Source organism: Kogia breviceps, chromosome 8 (genome assembly GCF_026419965.1).
Source record: "Kogia breviceps isolate mKogBre1 chromosome 8, mKogBre1 haplotype 1, whole genome shotgun sequence".
Taxonomy (NCBI): Eukaryota; Metazoa; Chordata; class Mammalia; order Artiodactyla; family Physeteridae; genus Kogia; species Kogia breviceps.
Window position 1 is genome coordinate 1,486,478 of NC_081317.1, and position 19,048 is coordinate 1,505,525.

The 19,048-nt window shown below is 65.1% G+C and overlaps 2 protein-coding genes across 3 annotated transcripts in view; both read left to right on the top strand.

Moving 5' to 3' along the window:
- Nucleotides 1–4,495, top strand: part of QSOX2 (quiescin sulfhydryl oxidase 2) — a 29,463-nt gene extending 24,968 nt beyond the window's left edge. The window contains exon 12 of the mRNA XM_059072886.2: nt 1,910–4,495. Coding sequence (XP_058928869.1) covers nt 1,910–2,460 — 551 coding nt within the window. The 3' untranslated portion in view covers nt 2,461–4,495. The remainder of the gene's footprint in view (nt 1–1,909) is intronic.
- Nucleotides 4,496–6,237: 1,742 nt separating this feature from the next.
- On the top strand, nt 6,238–13,792 carry LHX3 (LIM homeobox 3). Of its 2 annotated transcripts, none has more exons than XM_059071271.2 (6): nt 6,238–6,325; nt 10,549–10,720; nt 11,282–11,484; nt 12,169–12,320; nt 12,423–12,594; nt 13,374–13,792. In XM_059071271.2, exons 1-6 carry the CDS (start codon nt 6,238–6,240, stop codon nt 13,790–13,792), a joined length of 1,206 nt encoding a protein of 401 aa, XP_058927254.1. The 2 variants fall into 2 exon arrangements, with proteins under 2 accessions (XP_058927254.1, XP_058927253.1); XM_059071270.2 differs by lacking the exon at nt 6,238–6,325 and adding an exon at nt 8,296–8,389.
- Nucleotides 13,793–19,048: the final 5,256 nt, after the last annotated feature.

Consider the following 19,048-nt stretch of genomic DNA (forward strand, 5'->3'; position numbering starts at 1 on the left):
CGCTCCGCGTGGCCTGTGCCTGCGTGTGGAGCCCGAGCTGTGGGGGCGGGGGTGGCACCTGAGCTTTGCCACCACTCTGCCTGCCTGCCACGTGCCAGCCTGCCTGCCCGCGGGGCTCACGGCCGGGTCGTCTGCCCTGACCAGATGTCAGTTTCCTGGTGACATTGGCCAGGGAGCTGCCAGAGACAGCAGCCATTCCCGGCTGCCAATCCCTGGCTTTCCAGATTGTTCTCTCACTGCAGGGCTCCCGGGCTGCACGGAAATGGAAACATCTTTCCCCCCCGGTAGCCCACTAGACCCCTGAGTAAATTCGACAGTGGAAGACTTGGAATATAATTAATTTTCAGTAAGGAAAATTTTAGCATCGTTAAAACCTGCTCTCAGACCATAGACCAAACTCCTCAGGGTGGTTTTGTTTAGAAAAACTAGGGCGCGTGTATTTTCTCAGAGTTAAGTAATTCAAACTGTTCCTAAATCAATGGTAGATTAAAATTAGGCTTAAAAATAATCCACTGAGAAATAAATCTTAATAGAAATGAATAGAAAATGCCACTAAACTATTGGTTTTTATTTAATCCACTGTATTAGAAAAACATCTTACAGCTAAAGCACTAAAGAGAATTGGTTTTTCTTTGGACTCGGAGCTGACCGCTGTGGCTCCAGTCACGTGGCCGCGGCCCCTCGTGTGGCCGGCTTTGTCCTTCGCCTTTGGCTGCAGGTGAAGGCGCTTCCGCTGTGGCCCTGGCACAGACGGCTCCACGGCCAGGGTGCCGGTCCGCCCTCTCGGGGCGCGTGGTGACCCCGCCCCAGCAGCGCTCAGCCCCAGAGCAGCCGGCGAGACTCCAGCCAGGCTGCCGTGTCCGGGTGCCGCCTTGTGCCCCACGAGATGCTGCGCCAGAAAGGCGCCTGTGGTCGTGTGGCCCCTTAGACTCCGCGTGTCCCCATAGCCCCCTCGGTCCCGCCTCCGGCCTCTGGGTTGGGGTCCACGCAGTGCCGCGCCGGACACACTCTGGCATCTCCTCCCGTCTCGGGGTGTGAATCCAGACCCCCCGCTGGACGCAGACCCCAAAGGGCCGCGCCCAGGCCCCGAGTGGTATGCGTTGCCCGCCAGCTCCTGCCCAGCCGCGGGCCTGTCGTGAGCACGGCGAGCGGGCCGGAGGGGAGCGCCTCCGCCGGGTCAGGAGGCCCACAGACCGACCGATTCCCTTCACGTGTGCTTCCGGAAGCACTCTGAGGTGGCGAGGCATCCCCAAGTCAGGTCGGCGAGCTCCAGGAGCCCGGGGAGCCACGGGCCACGGTTGCCTGTGGGGCCGGGTCTCCGGGGCTGTCACAGCATCGCAAGTGGAAGCGAAGCAGGAGTTTGGAAGTGCAGCTGCGAGTGCGGGGGCTTCGTGGCTCTGCCTCGAGGTCTCGCCCCCCAGTCGTTGGCTGACAGCCCAGGCCGCGCTCTGCCCACGGGTGTTGAACGAGGGAGGGCGTGGGAGAGGGTCCCCTCGGCCCGTCCAGTGCCGAGGGAGCACCTTAAGGGAAGGGAGGACGGGGGGGGTGGGGCGCCCCAAGCAGGGCTGCGAGGTCAAGGTGTGGAGCTGGGGACCTGCCCGCCCGTTTGGGTGTTTGGGGCGGGGTTTGGCCCAGTGGGTGGTGGTGCCCGAGCGTGGCCTCCCTGAGCTGTGGGCCGGGAACCTGCCAGAGGGCGTGCGGGAGGACGCGGCGGCGCTGTGCGGGCAGCCGTGCAGGGAGGGCGGGCGGGAGGGCAGCGTCGTCTGGACCCCACTGGACGGTCGCAGTGGAGGCGGTGGAGGGAGAGGGCGGTAGCGGGCAGGCCGGAGGCACGGGGGCCCGCGGCGCCAGGGTGGGCGGTCAGGTGGCCGGGAGGCCTCCTCACGGTGGCCCTTCCTCCTCCTCACAGGCCATCCGAGTGAGGACCCCAAGTTCCCAAAGGTTCCATGGCCCACTCCGGACCTCTGCCCGGCCTGCCACGAGGAGGTCAAGGGCCTGAGCAGCTGGAACGAAGGCCAGGTGCTCCTGTTCTTGAAGCGGCACTACGGCAGCGACAACCTCGAGGACGCGTACTCCTCGGACTTGGGAGACACGGGGGAAGGCGCCCCGGCCGCGGGCGAGGAGCGGGCGGGGGGCCACGCTTCCCCAGAGCAGCCGCCCGCACACCAAGGTGCCGAGAGTCTCCGTCCCCCCGGCGTGCTGCCCCCCAGGCCTCGCCTGTCAGCGAGGTCGCACCGGGGGCTGGACGTGAAGCTCGAGAGTCTGAGTGGGGCCGAGGGCCGCCGGGGGGCGGGGGCGGGGGCGGGGGCGGCCTTCCTGGGGACGGGCTTCTCCAGCCTGGACATGAGCCTCTGCGTCGTGCTCTACGTGGCCTCGTCCTTGTTCCTGATGGTGATGTACTTCTTCTTCCGGGTGCGGTCCAAGCGGTGGAAGGTCAAGCATCACCACCCGTCCGTGTAGGACGCGGCGAGACCGTGGAACCACCTTCGGAAAGCCTGCAGCTTTAATCTTCAGATCAGGGATTCGGTCAACGCATCGGACCTGGTGTCCCCTCGGTGGCGCCCTCCGCTCCCCCACGTGCTCTCCCTGCAGGGGACGCACCCGGCACGCAGCAAGGCTGCTTGCATCCCTGGAACCCTCAGGTGGCGTCTTCCACAGATCCTAGAGCAGAAAGCCTTGTCTGCTTTTACTTTTCCAGGTCTGAAAACAGAAGTGGGGAGGCCAGGCCCCACGAACAGAGCTTTGCCACCCGCTTGCACCTCGAGTTGCTAGACTGCAAGGCCTCACTCCGGGATCTGGAGAAAACTCACTCCCTTCCCTCCCCTGCTGGGGCCTCCAGGCGCCTCCCCTTCCCGCTGCTCCTTGAAGCCAGAGTTCTCAGTGACTCACTCGTGCTTGTGCTTTTCAGCTGCTTGAAGCAAGGGAACATCTCCGGGGCGGCAGGGCAGCTCAGGACCCGGGAGGGAAGCCCCCTAGTCAGCCGTCCCAGGCTCTGCAGACGTGGAGATGAGAGTGCAGAGGGGAAGGGGCTCGGTGGGTTTGTGGGGCGGGGTGGTGCCCTTCTAGTCTTCAGGGAAATTGTGCTTGTTAATCTGGTGACCAGAGGCTGTAAGCGAATCCCAGTCTGCGTCCACCGTGGGAGGGGGCTGCCCTTAGGGGTCTCTGAAGGTGCCCTCAGTCCTGTGTCGTCATCCTCCAGCACCTGCAAGTCCCCGTGAGAACCTAGGGCTCGGTGCGAGGGAGCTGGTGGCGCCCAGGGCAGACTGTGGTCTCGGCCAAACTTCCTTTGCCTGGTGCAGGGCCCCAGTGCCCCAGGCTTCGACGATTAATTTTCTAACATTGAATGGTTTTAACACATTATTTGTGAAACCCAAAACATTTAGAAGTAAATTTGCCTCTGAAAACGTCAACAAAGAAACAGAACAAACTATGGCAGGGAACATTTCCTTTGAGATCCTTTGTGGCTCTGTTGGTTTGTCTCATAGGCTCAGATGTGTCCGTGCGCGCGCGCGCGTGCGCGTCTGTGTGTGACTGTGATGGTTGTAACGGTGTTTCCCACTCTGCCTGTTCCGCACTCCAGTGTGTGCTTACTAAGTACCGTTGACCACGTGACCATGTAACGCTGATGTGACCGTTGCATCTTGGGGAGAATAGGCGGCCGATGCCTTGAACAACTCTCGTGAGCTTCGTGGTCACCTTCGGCGGGAGGCGTGGTCACCTTCGGCGGGAGGCGTGGTCACCTTCGGCGGGAGGCGTGGTCTGGAGGCCTCGGGGCAGGAACCTGCTCCTGAGCCGCGCGCTTCCTCTGCACTTCGCTGCCCGGACAGGTTTCTAATTGTTTGACACTTTTTTAACCCCTGGAAGCCTTCGTGTTTTAAAAGCCAGGAGCTTGTCTTCATGGCTAAGTTGTGTGCCTGGGTTACCGAAGACATCTGTTGTTTCTTTTCAACTTGAAAAGCGGGCAGATTTACAGAGAACCCGAAGGGAAATACTTAGAACCGTTAATTAAACTGCCTTTTGGTTTGTATTGAATGTCTTTTTCTCCCCTAAAGGAACTTTCTTTCGACAGTGGGAACTGGGTGATTTTGCAAGTGTACCATCTTGTGTACTTTACAGAACCTAGCTGAAGGGCGACGCTGGCTTCCGCGGTTTGTAATGATACTGCAGCTTGAGGGGCAGTCGGTCAGGGAGAGGACGTGCCGCGGTGGCCCACGGGCGCCGTGTCCCGTGCTGCTCAGAACTGGACGCTCCCTCTAGGCAAGGGTTAAGTTCTGTTTTCTAAAGTTGTGAGTATTGAGACTAATGAATATGATAGTTCGGTAATTTAAATGTATATTTATTTTTAATGGAAGGATTTTGATTAAAAAGAAGCTAATGCTCATGGAAATGTCGGTGAAATTTCTTACCTGCAAGGAAAATGAACATTTTGTATTTAAGTAAACTATAATGTGCACATTTTAAGAATAAAGAAATCCGATGTTTGAAAAAATTGTAATTCTTTTGAAGAGAGAACTAACTCTGTAAGGGATGCGGTGTCGGGCGAGAGTGCCAGGCGAAGCCCCCTCTCCCTTCTCGGGTGTATGCACAGGACGTCTGAAATCCCAGAATTTCTTATATTGAACCAGAGGCTTTTTGGAAGATGACCCAAGGGTCAGGTGGAAGGTGAAAGATGGGAAATCGATGATGAATGATAGATGGTCTTCTTGGAGCCGAGCTAGACTGAGTGGGCTCAGGACAGCACCCTTCCTCCCACGAGAGGGGAGACGGGACGGTGACTGCGATGGGTGTAAATCGTACTCACAAGGCACCAGAGAGGCCTCCCGCAGGGGAGGGAGCTGCCAGGCCTCGGCTTTCCCTGGGCACCACCCTCCCGCCAGGCCTGAGCGCACGGCATCGCAGTCGGCCACCAGGTGTGCCTCGTGCCCACGGCTTTGCCCCAACACCTGTTTGCTGCCTCCGGTTCTGAACTGTTAATTTTAAGTAATGTAATTTTATTTATTTATTTATTTTTGGCTGCGTTGGGTCTTCGTTGCTGCGCGTGGGCGTTCTCTAGTTGTGGCGAGCGGGGGCTACTCTTCGTTGCGGTGCGCGGGCTTCTCATTGCGGTGGCTTCTCGTTGCAGAGCATGGGGTGGGCTCTAGGTGCACAGGCTTCAGTAGTTGTGGCTTGAGGGCTCCGGAGCACAGGCTCAGTCGTTGTGGCGCACGGGCTTAGTTGCTCCGCGGCACGTGGGATCTTCCCGGACCAGGGCTCGAACCCGCGTCCCCTGCATCGGCAGGCGGATTCTCAACCACTGCGCCACCAGGGAAGTCCCTGTGAACTATTTTGATTTCTTCTTCCGCCTCCCCCCGCCCTTGTTTTGGGGTGGGGAGGCCTCCAGTGGTCGAGTGTGGCTTCAGGGGAGTTCTCTTGGCTGCAGTTTCTGTGAATTCGCCTTCCCAGCCGGGCTGTGCCCCCGTCCGGAGAGGGCACAGGCAGCCGCTGGCACTGAGTGACCGGCGGGCACCCTGCCCCCCAGCCCGGTCTGTGTGGTGCCGGTGTAGGCTTACCATCCGGTAACCCCCGTCACCCAGGGCCTTGGCGCCCACGGCCCTTGGGTCCTTCTGTCTGAGTCGTTTCTGTTGAGGGCGCCCCAGCTGCCCTTCCTCCCCACTGCCCCGGGGGAGTGGGAGGGGGCTGTGGCCTGAGACCTGGGGGCATTGCGTGTTGGGGAGGCCAGGCGTGCAGAAAGTTCCTCCCGCCTAAAGCAGCCGTTGAACTGGGCAGCACCTGGAGCTAGGGCCTCGGGAGGAGCCTGTCTGGAGGCCGATGGGGCCGGAGAGCCCTGGGCCTGGACGCTGCCTTCCAGGAGGCCGGGAGCGGGAAAGAGCAGGAGCTGCCGGAGGAGCACCCGCTTGGGGCGAATCCCCAGCCATAGCGCAGGCCTGGCGCTCAGGGCGGAGCCGGCTGACGCGGCGCCCAGGCCTGGCGGCGGCGGGGGCGTAACGGTGGGGGGGAGTTGGGGGGCGGGGGGGGCGGGCCGAGGGACCGGGGACCTGGGAAGGGGGGCGGCGGGCGGCCGCGCGCCTCCTTCAGCACCGCGGACAGCGCCCGGCCCAGAGGCTCCCGCGTCCGGCCGCGCGGCGCGCACGGGGACGCGGGAAGGGCCGAACCCTCCCGGCGGGCGGGGGTCGCAGAGGAGGAGGAGGAAGGAGCGCTGCCCGCACCACTTGGGCCCGGCCTGGCCCCGCGGCCGCGATGCTGCTGGAAACGGATCTCGAGGGCGACCGAGATCGGCCCGGGGCCCCCGCAGCCGCCGCTCTCTGCACCTTCAGCGGGACTCGGGGTAAGAGCCCCGCCTGGCCCGCAGCCTCCAGCCCGGGCAGGAGGAGCCAGCGGGGCAAAGCAGCAGGGCCGGCAGAGGCAAACAGAGGGACAGCGGGGAGGAATGGGTGCAGCACACCAAGGGCAGGGAGGGCAGGAGTCGGGGAGACCTCGGGTGGGACATGAGACGGGAACGGGGGGGCGGGGAGGGGAGCCGGCAGGGCCCTGAGTGGGCAGCCTGGAGCTCCCTGCGATGGTTCGGGAGGCCTGGACCTGCGCTCTAGTGTCCGTGGCCTTTTGCGGAGTGCCCCAAGAACAGAAGGGACCTCACAGGCATTCCTCGTGGGGAGGGGACGGGCAGAGAAAGGGCCGCCTAGTAAACCCAGAGACCCCACGCGTCTCAGCTCCCACACACAGCCCAGCCGCGCCTCGCCAGCCGGCCCAGCTGCGCAGCACCGAGACCCCTGGGTCGGCCCACTGCCTAAAGCGCCCTCCCCAAGGGCCATTCGATCGCAAGGACGTTGGGAAATAATGGAGGCATTGTTGGCCAGCCGGCCAGATGCCGAGCGCATGGGCCCGCCCGCCCCTTCCCCAGTCGGACCACACATGGCTCCTCTCAGGCAGGCCTCTGCAGCAGCTGACACTCAACGGCCGACACCCCAGCGCACCCAGCACCCGCTCAGCTCCCCAGCTTGCACGCTCTTACTCTGTCCCGGGGAACAAATGTAGCACAGGGTGAAGGGGCAGGCGCTGGCTGCATGGGGCTTTGCCCACACTGAGACGTGGGGTCTGCTCAGAGCTAAGAGGAGCTGTGCTCTTCCTGCCCAGGTCCTTCCAGGCCGGCCTCCAAATTAAAGTGTACAGACCAGGCCACTGGAGGCCAGGCGGAGGCAGGGTGAGAATGGGGCATTACTGCGGGACTCCCAGGTGGAGCCTCTTGGAGGGTGGCGTCCACCTCTAGTCCCCCAGTGCTTCCTGGGGGCCGTGCCTGCACTGCCAGGGGCCCACACGGCTGTGTGCTGACTGTGGGTGGCTGCAGGGGGTGGCCTGGCCTGTGCCCTCTGGGGTAGGTGCGTCTCTACCTGCGAGGATGGTGGGTTCCTGCAAGCTCACCCGTTTGGACTGGGGGCAGGGTGTGGGAAAATCGGGCACGGGGCCTTCCTCCTGTGCTACGGCAGGGGTGCTGGCGGGTGGGGGGAAGTGAGAGTGGATCCCGGCTTTCCCAGCTCCATCCCTCCTGACCTGGAGTCTTGGCTGCGTCCTGGAGTCTGAGCCGAGGACCCTGGCTTTCCCTCCGGAGACTCACCCAGCTTCTCTGCGCCCACGGTGGGCTGCAGTTCCAAGGGTGGGCCCAGAAGCTGCTCAGGGCGGGAAGGTCTGAGGTTGGGTCCAGCTCCTGGTGGCTTCGCTGGGAGCCCTCTTGGGCGCCACACTCACCCTCCCTGGGTGTTGGGTCGCGCTCATGCGACCAGACATTGTGACCAAGCCTCCCAGCTCCTACGTAGCCTCTCAGGTCCGAGCCTCAGCGGCGGAGGACCCGGCTCCCTCCCTGACCCCCAGGCCACCCGCGGGCTTTCACGCCCCGAGCCGCAGGCCTCAGCCCCGAGCCGGCGCCGGGGCAGGAAGCTGCCGGGCCCGGTCGAGCGCCCTCGGGCAGCCCCGGCCCGGCTCCTCCCCTGAGCGTCCCACCCTCGGGCCGGGCACTCGGGGAGGCGTCTGGGCACAGCGGTGCTCCGCGCAAAGGCGCGCGGAGTCCGCGGACGCCCCCGGCGCGTCTCGGCGACCCCGGCCCCGCCCCGCGCCGCGGCCCCGCCCCCCGCCCCGCCGCCTCCCCGCGGCCCGAGCCTCCGGGCCCCTGGGCGGCCCGCGGGCGCAGCGCCCAGCAGCGCCGGGAGTCGTTGAGACGCCGGCCCGGGGCCTTCGGGGCCGTGGTCTCGCCGGGCCCCTGGGAAGTTCAGGGCGGAGAGCCGCGGCGCCGGGCGGCGGGGACCCATGGAGGCGCGCGGGGAGCCGGTCCCGGGCCGGGAGTCGGCGGGCGGCGACCTGCTGCTGGCGCTGCTGGCGCGGAGGGAAGACCTGCGCCGAGGTGGGTGCCCGGGCCGAGCGGCTGCACCCGGGAGGGCGGACCCCGTGGACACCCAGAGGTCCTCGCTCCCTTCCCGGCCTGGCCACGGAGGCGGCGGGAGCCAGGGAGCGCCGGCAGGAGTAGGTGCCGGGTCCCCGGCACAGCACGTCCCTGCCTGGGCATCCCAGCAGCGAGGCTGCCTCTGGGCCCCTGGAGCTGTGTTGTCGGGTGCTGGGTCGTGGCGCCCAGGCTGGGGAGGTGGTGGGGGGCCTCCGGGTCCCAGGACCGACCGGTTCAGGAAATACTCGCCCTAATCGGGAGAGCGCGCAGAGAGCAGACGTGAGACCTGCAGGAAGGCTCCCTGCACCCAGACCCTACACACTTTCCAGGGGAAGAGAGTCAAACGCAAGGGCCCGCGTGGAGCTGGACCCCGGCCGTAGAACACCCCTAGCTGGGGTCTCGGTGTCTGCACTCACACGCACCTGCCCTGTTGGCCCACTCGGGGCTGGTCCTCCTGCAGGAAAGCCCCCAGCTTCCCGGTGGCACCAGTCTCGCCCCCAGCGCCTTGGCTTCCTGTGAACTGGGATGGTTCTCCGCGGGCTTCCAAGCAGGCGGGACCCACAGGATGGAGATGGAGGTGGCTCCGGAGGGGTGGGGAGCCGCGGGGATGGAGCAGGTGGGAAAGGGGTTACATCCAGGCTGTGGGGTCTCATCCGTCTCCTACTGACTGACTTATTTATTTATTTCCCGAAGGTTCCTGGGAGGGGTGGCCACAGGTGCTGAGAGGAAGGGGCGGAGGGCGGAGAGAGAGCAAGGGAGGGGTGCGGGCTCCGGGCGAAACGGCTCAGGAGAGCCGGCGGGGATCGGCGGGCGGGCGCAAGGCTGCGCTGGGCCTCGCCAGCGCGGAGGATAGGAGACCCCGCCGAGTCCGGAGTCGCCATGCAACGTAAGGCCCGGGTCGCCAGGGCTTCGCGAGAGCGCGAGGGGCGCGGCGGGGGCGGCTTTTGCCCGACGCGGGCTCCGCGGGCAGCGCGGCCGGGGGCGCTGTCCGGGCCGCGGTGCTGAATCCGCGCTGCGCGGGCCTGTCCAGCCGCCAGCTCTGTGCCGGGTGTCCCGGCCGCCCTGCCGCCGCCGCCCGGGGTTGGGGGGCCGGGGCAGGCGGCAGTTCCCCAGGCTCCACACCCAGGGCTACGGTTTTGCCCGACGCGGGACCCCATCCTTCGTGGCTTCCTGGGGCTGAGGGAGGCCCCTCTCCGGCCCTCTCACCGCTGCCAGGCCAGCCGGGGGCCGGAGGAGTCCGCCCTCAGCGAGGTGAGCGTGGCGCGGTGGTGCCATATTTTTGTATGTTCCAGTTCCTGCTCGTGGCTCTCTTCCCTCCGGAGACCTTTTCTAAAGTAACCGGGAGCCCTCACCCCATGAGCACCCCGCCAAGCCCCTCATGGACCTGTGGCTCCCCGCCTTTCCCCAGCCTGGTTCCCCCGGAGGCCTGCAGGCCCAGGAGAGCAGTGGCCAAGTGTCTCTGTGGGGAGGGCAAACTGCCTACTGCGAGCTCAGGCGTCCACGCCTGAGCGTGAGGACAGAGCGTCCGTGTGTCCGGCCCACTCACAAGTACCCTCGCGGCCGCCCTAAGACAGGGAGGGCAGCAGCTTTTACTTTGGTGGCCTGCAGACAGGGCCGGCCACGGGGCCAGGCAGCCACACCTGCAAGGAGCCCCTAGCCGCCATGTTGCTTGATTGTGCAAGTACTGAGGGCACCGGGGTGGTGGATGCCCCACGAGCCACATGTGCCAGGCCTCCGGTGATGGTGAGGACCCGTTTTCCAGCCCAGCCTCTGAGAGAGCCCCTGGGGCGGGGGTTTCATGTGAGCCCAACGTGCGTCCTTCGTGAACGGGAAACATTTTGCAGTTGAAGGTACCTGGCCTGATGGGACGGCCTGGGCGCCTTCCCGCTCATGGGCGTGTTTCTAGGCCTAGTTTCAGTTGTCCTGAACTTCAGCCGTGTGCCGGGTGCCGGGCTGCGGACCGCAGAGGCATATGCACTCCCCGAGCTTGGCTGGGGAAGAGGGTGTGCAGGGAAGGGGGTCTCCTGGCAGCCCCCATCCCGGGAGCCGGGGCTGGGGAAGGTGAGGCCTCTCCCCCTCTGTGCGGTGCCCATGACCACCGGCGGCTCCTCTGCCTGCAGAGATCCCACTGTGCGCTGGCTGCGACCAGCACATCCTGGACCGCTTCGTCCTCAAGGCCCTGGACCGCCACTGGCACAGCAAGTGCCTCAAGTGCAGCGACTGCCACACGCCGCTGGCTGAGCGCTGCTTCAGCCGCGGAGAGAGCGTCTACTGCAAGGACGACTTCTTCAAGTGAGCCCGGCTGCCGCCCGGGAGGGGAGAGGGGGCTGCATCTGCCCAGCGGGAAGGAGGCCGGGAGCGGGCCGCCCCGAGGGGCTCCCCGGACCCCCACGACAACCAAGTCTGGAGCCCCGAAAGCCCCCATCCCCAAACCCCTCCTTTATCCCCAGGCAGGGCGCTATGGGGCCGCTCCGACGGCAGCCGGGCTAGCACATTAGCAATCTTTTAAAGTAATTAACTTTGTGAATCATTGAAGCAGGCGTTAAAAAGAGAGCCCCAAGTTTGTAGCGCTCTGTTGGACTTACTCCCTCTTCGTTTTGATCTTGTTTTTTTGTCCTTAACGCTGGGGACAGGGCGCCTCCCAGGATGCGCCTTCCCCTTCCAGCACAGGGGACCGCTGTGCGGCTCTCCGCAGTCTGTGCGGCTCTGCTGGAGCTGCCGGGCAGGCGGCCGGGGCCCGGGCCCGGGGGGGAGCCTCCCTCTGGAAACCGCCCCGCGCGGCGGCCGGCGGCGGCGCGTTAGCTGCTCTCCTGTCCGCCCGCCGCGCTGAGCCGCGCCCTGTGCGTCCCGCAGGCGCTTCGGGACCAAGTGCGCCGCGTGCCAGCTGGGCATTCCGCCCACGCAGGTGGTGCGCCGCGCCCAGGACTTCGTGTACCACCTGCACTGCTTCGCCTGCGTCGTGTGCAAGCGGCAGCTGGCCACGGGAGACGAGTTCTACCTCATGGAGGACAGCCGGCTCGTGTGCAAGGCAGACTACGAGACCGCCAAGCAGCGAGGTCAGTGGGAGGGGGCGATGGTCCCCGGGGTCGGCCTGGGCAGGGCCCGCCCTCCCCTTTCCTCGCCTGCAGAACGGGGCTAAGGCCGGTGGGGATCGGGCGCGGGGGGATCCTTCCCTCCGGGGTCCTCCGCGAAGCGCTCACTACGGGCCGAGGAGCTGAGCGCCTTCCCGGCCCCAGGCCCCGGGGCTGGAGTTGGCGGGGGGACAGGTATCGGACCGGCTGCGGGGAAGCCGGGGTCTGGGGTCTTAGCGGCCGCCGCCCTTGGGAGCGCAGGGCTGTTGGTCTGAATTATGTGGGTTAACTTTCCGCTTCCGAATTATCTTCCTAAATCCTTGACCCTGAAGATCCATCCCTGCCCGCACCCTTGGAACAAAGAGGAGCCCGGGTGTGGGGGGGGGGCGCTTGTTAGCGAGGGGCCGAGGCTGGAGGCGCCAGCGCCCCGATCCAGGGCCGCGGGGTCCCTATAGAAGGCCGCCCCTCGCAGGGCCCGGCCGCCCCCCGCCGCGTTTGCTCCATCGCCCCCGGCGCCCGCGTCCCGCGAAACCCGCCGGCCTCCGCGGCCGAGCCGGGCGGGCGCGGCGGCGGCGGCCCCAGTGGCCCCGACGTGCGCGTGCCCGGAGGGGGGTGGCACCGCCGGGCAGCTGAGGAGCGGGCCCAGGCTCACGGCTGCCCGCGGTGCAGAGGCCGAGGCCACGGCCAAGCGGCCGCGCACCACCATCACGGCCAAGCAGCTGGAGACGCTGAAGAGCGCCTACAACACGTCGCCGAAGCCCGCGCGCCACGTGCGCGAGCAGCTCTCCTCCGAGACCGGCCTGGACATGCGCGTGGTGCAGGTCAGCGCCCCGGCCCACCCCCCGCCCGCCCCGCGAGCCGCTGGCCGACAAGGGCCGCCCCGGACCCCGGGGCGCCGGCCGCTCACCCGCCCCCGCCCCCAGGTGTGGTTCCAGAACCGCCGGGCCAAGGAAAAGAGGCTCAAGAAGGACGCGGGCAGGCAGCGCTGGGGCCAGTATTTCCGCAACATGAAGCGCGCCCGCGGCGGCTCGAAGTCGGACAAGGACAGCGTCCAGGAAGAGGGGCAGGACAGCGACGCCGAGGTCTCCTTCACCGGTATGGCGGGCGCGGGCGGCAGCCCCGAACCGGGAAGAAAGAGCACTGGGTTGATTGGCCGCGGGGAGCCTGGAGATGTGAACGTCCTAGGTCCCGGCCTCTTTAGCCTCGCGTGCAAAACACTCGCTTATAGACCCCGGTCCCCCGTCCCCAAGCCCTGTGGTTCGGCCGCTGAGGACCACTGCTCTTCCTCTGGAGGGGGACAGAACCCCTGTGACCCGAGGGCCTGTCCCTCAGCAGGCTTTGTCCCGGTGGGAAGGTGTGGACTGTGTCTTTGCCCCCCCCCCCCGGCACTTGCAATGATTTTTAGGAAGGTGGCAGCACAATTTGAGGGTGATGAAAAGTCCGAGCTGCTTGGAGTTGGGGGAGGGTCCTCTCTGGAACCCGATTATCTCCTCCCAGACCAGGAAGACGCCCCACCCCTTAATGTCCATCCGCAGAAAGTTTGTGCAAGAGACCCTTTGGCAGCATTTGTGACCTTAAGCCACTCACCTAGCCTCTCTGGGACTTAACTCGTCTGCATAATTGGGCAGCCTTGGGGTCGTACCGGAACCCCGTGCGCTGACTGGCCTCTTCCGGGCCCTGATCCCCCCAGGGGAGCCCACCATTCCTTAGGCCTTGGGTGGGATTGAGCTGAACAAACTCAGGGCTGGAGGGGGTGAGAGACTAGGGCTGACCTGTCGTGTGACGTGGGGCAGGTCACCCCTGCAGGGGGCACTGAGCGGGGCCAGGGGTGGCAGAGGGTGGGCACCGAGCAGTGCCCTCTGCTTCCGCTACAGATGAGCCAGCCATGGTCGAAATGGGCCCTGCCAACGGCCTCTACGGTGGCCTGGGAGAGCCTGCCCCAGCCTTGGGCCGGCCCTCGGGGGCCCCAGGCAGCTTCCCGCTGGAGCACGGAGGCCTGGCCGGCCCGGAGCAGTACCGAGAGCTGCGCCCCGGCAGCCCCTACGGCGTCCCCCCATCGCCTGCTGCCCTGCAGAGCCTCCCTGGCCCCCAGCCCCTCCTCTCCAGCTTGGTGTACCCGGATGCCGGCTTGGGGCTCGTGCCCTCGGGAGCCCCAGGTGGGCCCCCACCCATGAGGGTGCTGGCAGGGAACGGACCCAGCTCTGACCTCTCCACGGGGAGCAGCGGGGGCTACCCCGACTTCCCTGCCAGCCCCGCCTCCTGGCTGGACGAGGTGGACCACGCTCAGTTCTGACTGAGACCCCCGGCTCCACCGAGCACCGGACACGAGGGGTCTGGGCGGCAGCACGGCCCCTGGCTGGGGGGGTCTGGAGCTGAGCTCTCCTGTCCCAAAGCCCTGGACCCCTGGGGGACGCAGCGCCACCGGCGGGGGACAGGATGAGGGCTCAGGGAGGGCTCGTTTCTGCGGAGTGCCCCCCGCAGCCCCTCCCCTAGTCAGAGGGACTCTCCAGGCTCCCCTGAGAGCCTCCTCCTCGGACAGGGGGCAGCCCACCTGGGGGCCGCTCAGCAAGCCTCGTTTTGTAAGCAGATTTCTCCCTTTATCGGCCCATTAACTGAGTGGTTGCTGCAGTTTCTAAACAGGAAATGTCACACACACACACACTCACTCACACACACACACTCACACACTCACACACACTCGCACACACACACAGACACACACACACTCACACACACTCACACACACTCTCTCACACACACACACACACACACACACACACACACACACACACACACACACACACACACACGGCCAGGCTGTCACTCCTCTCTGCTCCGGGGCCTCTGCCCCGAACAGCACAGCCCTCAGGCCGGAAGATGCTTTAATTTCTAAAATTAAAAAAAAAAACCATACTAATTGTGCTTTCATTTTCCAGGCTCCTTATGTCTGGGTTCTGTAGCCCCCTGCCCCCCCCCAACCTTTAGATCAGAGGTTGGCCTGTCTGGCCAGGCAGAAGGCCACGCCTGTGTCCTTCCTGGTCCGTCTGGGGGCCTCCCAGCCACCAACTCCTACCTTCCCCAGGAACCTCCTGACCCCTCTCCCCTGGGGCAGCTGGCTCTAGATATTCCCGTTCTTCTGGGCTCCAGTACCCTGCTGTTGGCGGGGGGGGGGGGGGGGGGGCGATGGATGGACTCTTTAAGCCCCTAAGGAGCTCCCTACCAGTCACAGCCGCCCCCAGGCTCTCAGCGTCCAAGCTAAGCCCAGCCCCCCCCCCGCCGATTTCCGTTGCCAAACAGCCCCCAGTTCCCCCTCTCCGCGGGCTCCAGCTGCCAGAGGATTGGACGCCCCCCTGGAGAAGGCTGGAGCAGCGGCTCCTCCGAGCCTGCGCTGCCCTCCTCACCAGATGCTTTGCTGCCACGGACTCAAAGGCTGGCTGGGTGTGAGTCCAGTTTACTCCTCAAGCCTGCATCCCAGGCTACCTGTTGGTTTTGTGACCGTCCCGTCTTTTATTTATTCTCTGACCATCGGTTCCTTCCCAGACGTCAATAAATTTGTCAGTAACGGTCGTTGGAAAGCCCGTACCTTTAATGACGCTGGGGGGTGCAGGCGGAGGGGTCACGGGGGGGGGCTGTTCTTTGAAAGCTGGAAGTCCCGTTGGGGTAGTTGTTGGCTCCTCGCCAGGGACGGCACCGGGTGTGAACTGGGGCCCCTTTGTCCCTGGACCTCAGCCAGGCTTCTGAGCACTGGAAGATGTGAGAGAACAGACGGTCCAGCCGTGGGTGGAGGGGCTGGGCCTTCCCACTCTCTCCCTGCGAGAGGCCGGTGCCGGGGTGGCCAGGTGACACGACCGAGCAAAACCGCTCACGGCTGGGAGCTGGTTTCAGCAGGCGGGGGGGTGGGGGGGCACCGCTGGAGTCAACCAGTCCGGAGAGCCAAGGGACTCGGTCACGGGGGTCTCTCCAACTTGGATCCCAGTCCCAGCCGTCTGCTAACTTTCTGTGTGACCCTGGGCAAGTGACCTGCCCCCTCTGAGCCCTGCTTTCCTCCTGTGGAGACAGTGGTGACCGCCCCCTCCCAGGGGAGACATAAAAGGAGAGTTAGTGAATTTGGGGTCCCCCCAACCCTGCCCGAGGGCGGAGGCCTGGCTCTTGTGTCCTTCACTGGACGACAGGGCACTGAGTTGGGGGGGTGAACAGGGCCCTAGTGGGGGGGAGGGGAGCTGGGCACCAGATCAGAGCAGAGGACGGGGGAGAGGCTGAGGGTCCCCTGTGTGGGACAGGAGGAGGGGGAGCTCCCCAGATGTCCCCTTGGCCAGGCAGCCCAAGGGGCTTTGGTCAAGTCAGCCCCAGCCCCACCGGCCCCGGCAGGGGCGGCTTCCTCACCAGCACCTGCTGCTGCCCAGGACCCAGAGCATGTGGCCCCACCAGGAGGAGTGTGGCAGCCCCAGGAACACCTGGCCCCTGGGAATCTAGGGGGCAGCGGCATGCCAGGCTCGAGAAATGGGGGCGGCGCTCAGGAGAGCATTCGGGGGTGGGAGCAGAGGTCCTGACCCCCCTTCAGTCGGGGGGAGCGCCCGGGGAAGAGCCGGCTGAGCAGAGGTGGGGGGGTGGCCGCATTAGCCACTGGGGGACCGATCTGGCGGGAAGTGCAAGGAGTCCCAGGCTGGCCTGGGGGCTGGCGGTCAAAGGTCTCGGACTCCCTCCCAGGGACGTGGCCGAGCAGCAGGTGGGGTGGGCTCCTGGGGGGAACCGCTTTGGACTCTTTCTGGCAACGGATATCCCGAGCGGAAGGCGGCCGAGCCCGGGTCGGATTCAGGATTTGGGGGGAGGGGGCCCTGGCGGCCGCGGGGCGGACGCTGCCTCCTCCGGCGGCCCCGAGGGGGGTATAAATCCTCAAATCGCGCCCCCCCTCCAGCCTGGCGTCCTCCCCCGGGCCGCCCGGGACCTTTCAGGCGCTGACAGGTTAATAAAGTGCCGGGTGTCCCCTCGGGGCCCTCCGCCTGTCTGCAGGTCCGGCCGCGCTCGCTCCAGCTGGCGGCGCGTCGGGGCGGCATCGGGGCCCCAGGCCCAGCCCCCGCGGCGCGGGGAGGAGAGGCGATGCCGCAGAGGCCGCGTCCGCCGGAGGGGACGCGCGCGCCCCGCGCCCCGGCCGGGCTCGGCTGGGTCAGACCCGCGGTCCCCGCTCCACTGGCCGTCTGCCCACCTCGCGGGCCCGTCTCCGCATCCGAGCTGAGCGCCAGCGCGCGCGTGACGCCCTCCGCTCGCCCCACCCGGGCAGACACGCGGGCCCCCACCTCGGGGCCCCGCTCGGCCAGCGGACGTGACCCCGGACTGGAGGCCCACGGCCGAGCTCGAGGCTTGGAACCCGCAGCGAGGAGGTGCGCGGGGCAGACCTCTGGCGCGGCGGGCCTCGGGCTGCGGGCCTTCCGCGGGGGAAGCCGGGCGCCCCGTCTTTCGGGCCCCGGGGTCACCGGGAAAGCACAGCGCATTTCCCACGAGGGCCTCTGCCAGCCAGGCGGGGCGTCCAGGCGCTTGTGGTGTCAGCCCAGGACGCGGCTTCCCCGGGGTCTCGGGGCCTCGGAGGGGAGCGCGCACGCGGGGCCCGCCGCTGCCGGGCCGGGCCGGGCCGCTCCCCCGCGCAGGCGGCTCCGGGCGCCGCCGGCGAGGACGCGAGCAGGAAAGGGCGGGGCGCAGCCGGGGGTGGGGGGGGCGGCGCCCTCCCAGGACCCCGACCGGACTGCGGCGGGCCGGAGGCACCCGGGCGGGGGCGCGGGACCCACTTGAGCTTTCTTCGTGGGGGGGCGGACGGGGGCTCGAGCTCCTCAACTTTTTTTTTCAACAGCAATCTCTTTGTCATAATCATTAGAACATTAAATTTTAACATAAGCAGCATATACTCATCTTGACATAAGCATTGTTGTTAATTTTTGAACCCGACGATTGCATACATTATCAAACGTAAATACCTGAGTACTAAAAACAATCATTTCGACCAGTACATAAAAGGACTTCTTTTCAGTTACAATTTGCACAGGGGATGACGGACCATGGGAATCAGAGACACCCCTCTCTCCCTGAGACCAGGGGACGCGCCGCTCCCCTTCCTGCGTTAACTCCCTCCTCCCCACCTGCTGGCAGGAGGGGGCTGGGGGCCCCAAGCCCGGGGGCTTGCCTGCTTGAGTAGCAACACGATAAATCAGTGGGTTTTCAGAGGAATCAGTCTGGAGCGCTGAATCCCAGCGGCTGTAATGGTCAATTCTTTAAGCCCATAATTGTTCAAATTACTCTGAGCAACAGAAAACATTAATTTTAAGAAATTTATTAGAAAAAAGCTCTTTAAATCCGCGACGAGATGAATGACACCCAGCACGACGACCTTTTTCCATACCTTGGTGACATTGAATAATCTGAAAGTTATTTACATTTTCATTCTTCGTGGAAAGTGTTGACAAGCTTTTGGCCGTGGGCGAGGTGCACAGTGGCCCGGAGGGGCCCCCCTCCCCCCTAATTAATGGGGGAGCAGCGACTCCATAAGCAGAATTTTCATCAGTCTGCCTGGGTGACCTGCGGTGACGGCTTCCCCCGCCGCCCCCCGGAGCTGATGCAACTTGGCTCATTTTTTACCATAAAAATATTCCCTCCTGACCAGCGGAGCCCCCCTCAGCATTCAAAAATAGATACGAGCCTAAGAAGCAAGCCGTCATGGGGCCATCACAGGGATGGAGTCCAAGGCCAAACCTGGGAGAAAAGTACGGATTCTGCAGACCCCAGAGTCACCGAAGCGTGGGGGGGCGGGGGGAGTGTGTATGAGTGTCACCGCGGGTGTGGAGGCCATCCCTGGAGAAGTGGCCACAAGCCCCCAGACGCTCGCACAGCCCTCAGACCCTCAGTTCCATGTGTTCCCAAGAGCCCGTCCAGGTTGTGGAATGTGACCTGGCAGGGGTCCACCGGGCTGACATCTGCAGAGCTGGGGTGAGGCTCCGTCCGGGGAGCCTGAGAGACTGAGTCCCACATCTGAGGTTATGGACCTGGTAGAGCACAGGCTCGGGTCAATGGACTCAGGGACCCTCTCGTCCGTGCTACTTACTCACTGCAGCTGTGTGACCATGGCTGAGCCGCTCAACCTCTCTGAGCCTGCGAAGGGCAGCAAGCGCAACCTCCTTTCCAGGCTTACCGGGAGGCTTACCAAGGCAAAGCCGGAAACAAGGACGAATGAAGTGCCTGCCAAACCTTGGGGCAGCACCTAGGCCACCTTCCTCGGGTTCTGAGGGCAAATCCCATTGACCCGGAGGAGGCGGAACCCGCCAGACCCGCCGGACCTGCACACGCTCACGACTCAGAACGCAGAGCTACGTGCAGAACAGACGCACACGCCGGCGACACTGACACGCAGGCGCGCTCACCCGTGAGCGCATTCACCCACTCTCTACACAGCTCACACTCACAACCCCACACCCACGCTCTTTGAGGGCAATGACACGTGAACCATGGGAGGGGCCTCTAGCCTGTTGTCACAGAGGTCAAATACCCCCTCGGCCAGGTTAGATCA

Coding starts and splice junctions, on each gene's coding strand:
- LHX3 (XM_059071270.2), top strand. CDS start 8,296: ATGGAGGCGCGCGGGGAGCCGGTCCCGGGCCGGGAGTCGGCGGGCGGC. Junction 10,721..11,281: donor TGCAAGGACGACTTCTTCAA/GTGAGCCCGGCT, acceptor TGCGTCCCGCAG/GCGCTTCGGGACCAAGTGCG. Junction 11,485..12,168: donor CGAGACCGCCAAGCAGCGAG/GTCAGTGGGAGG, acceptor CCCGCGGTGCAG/AGGCCGAGGCCACGGCCAAG.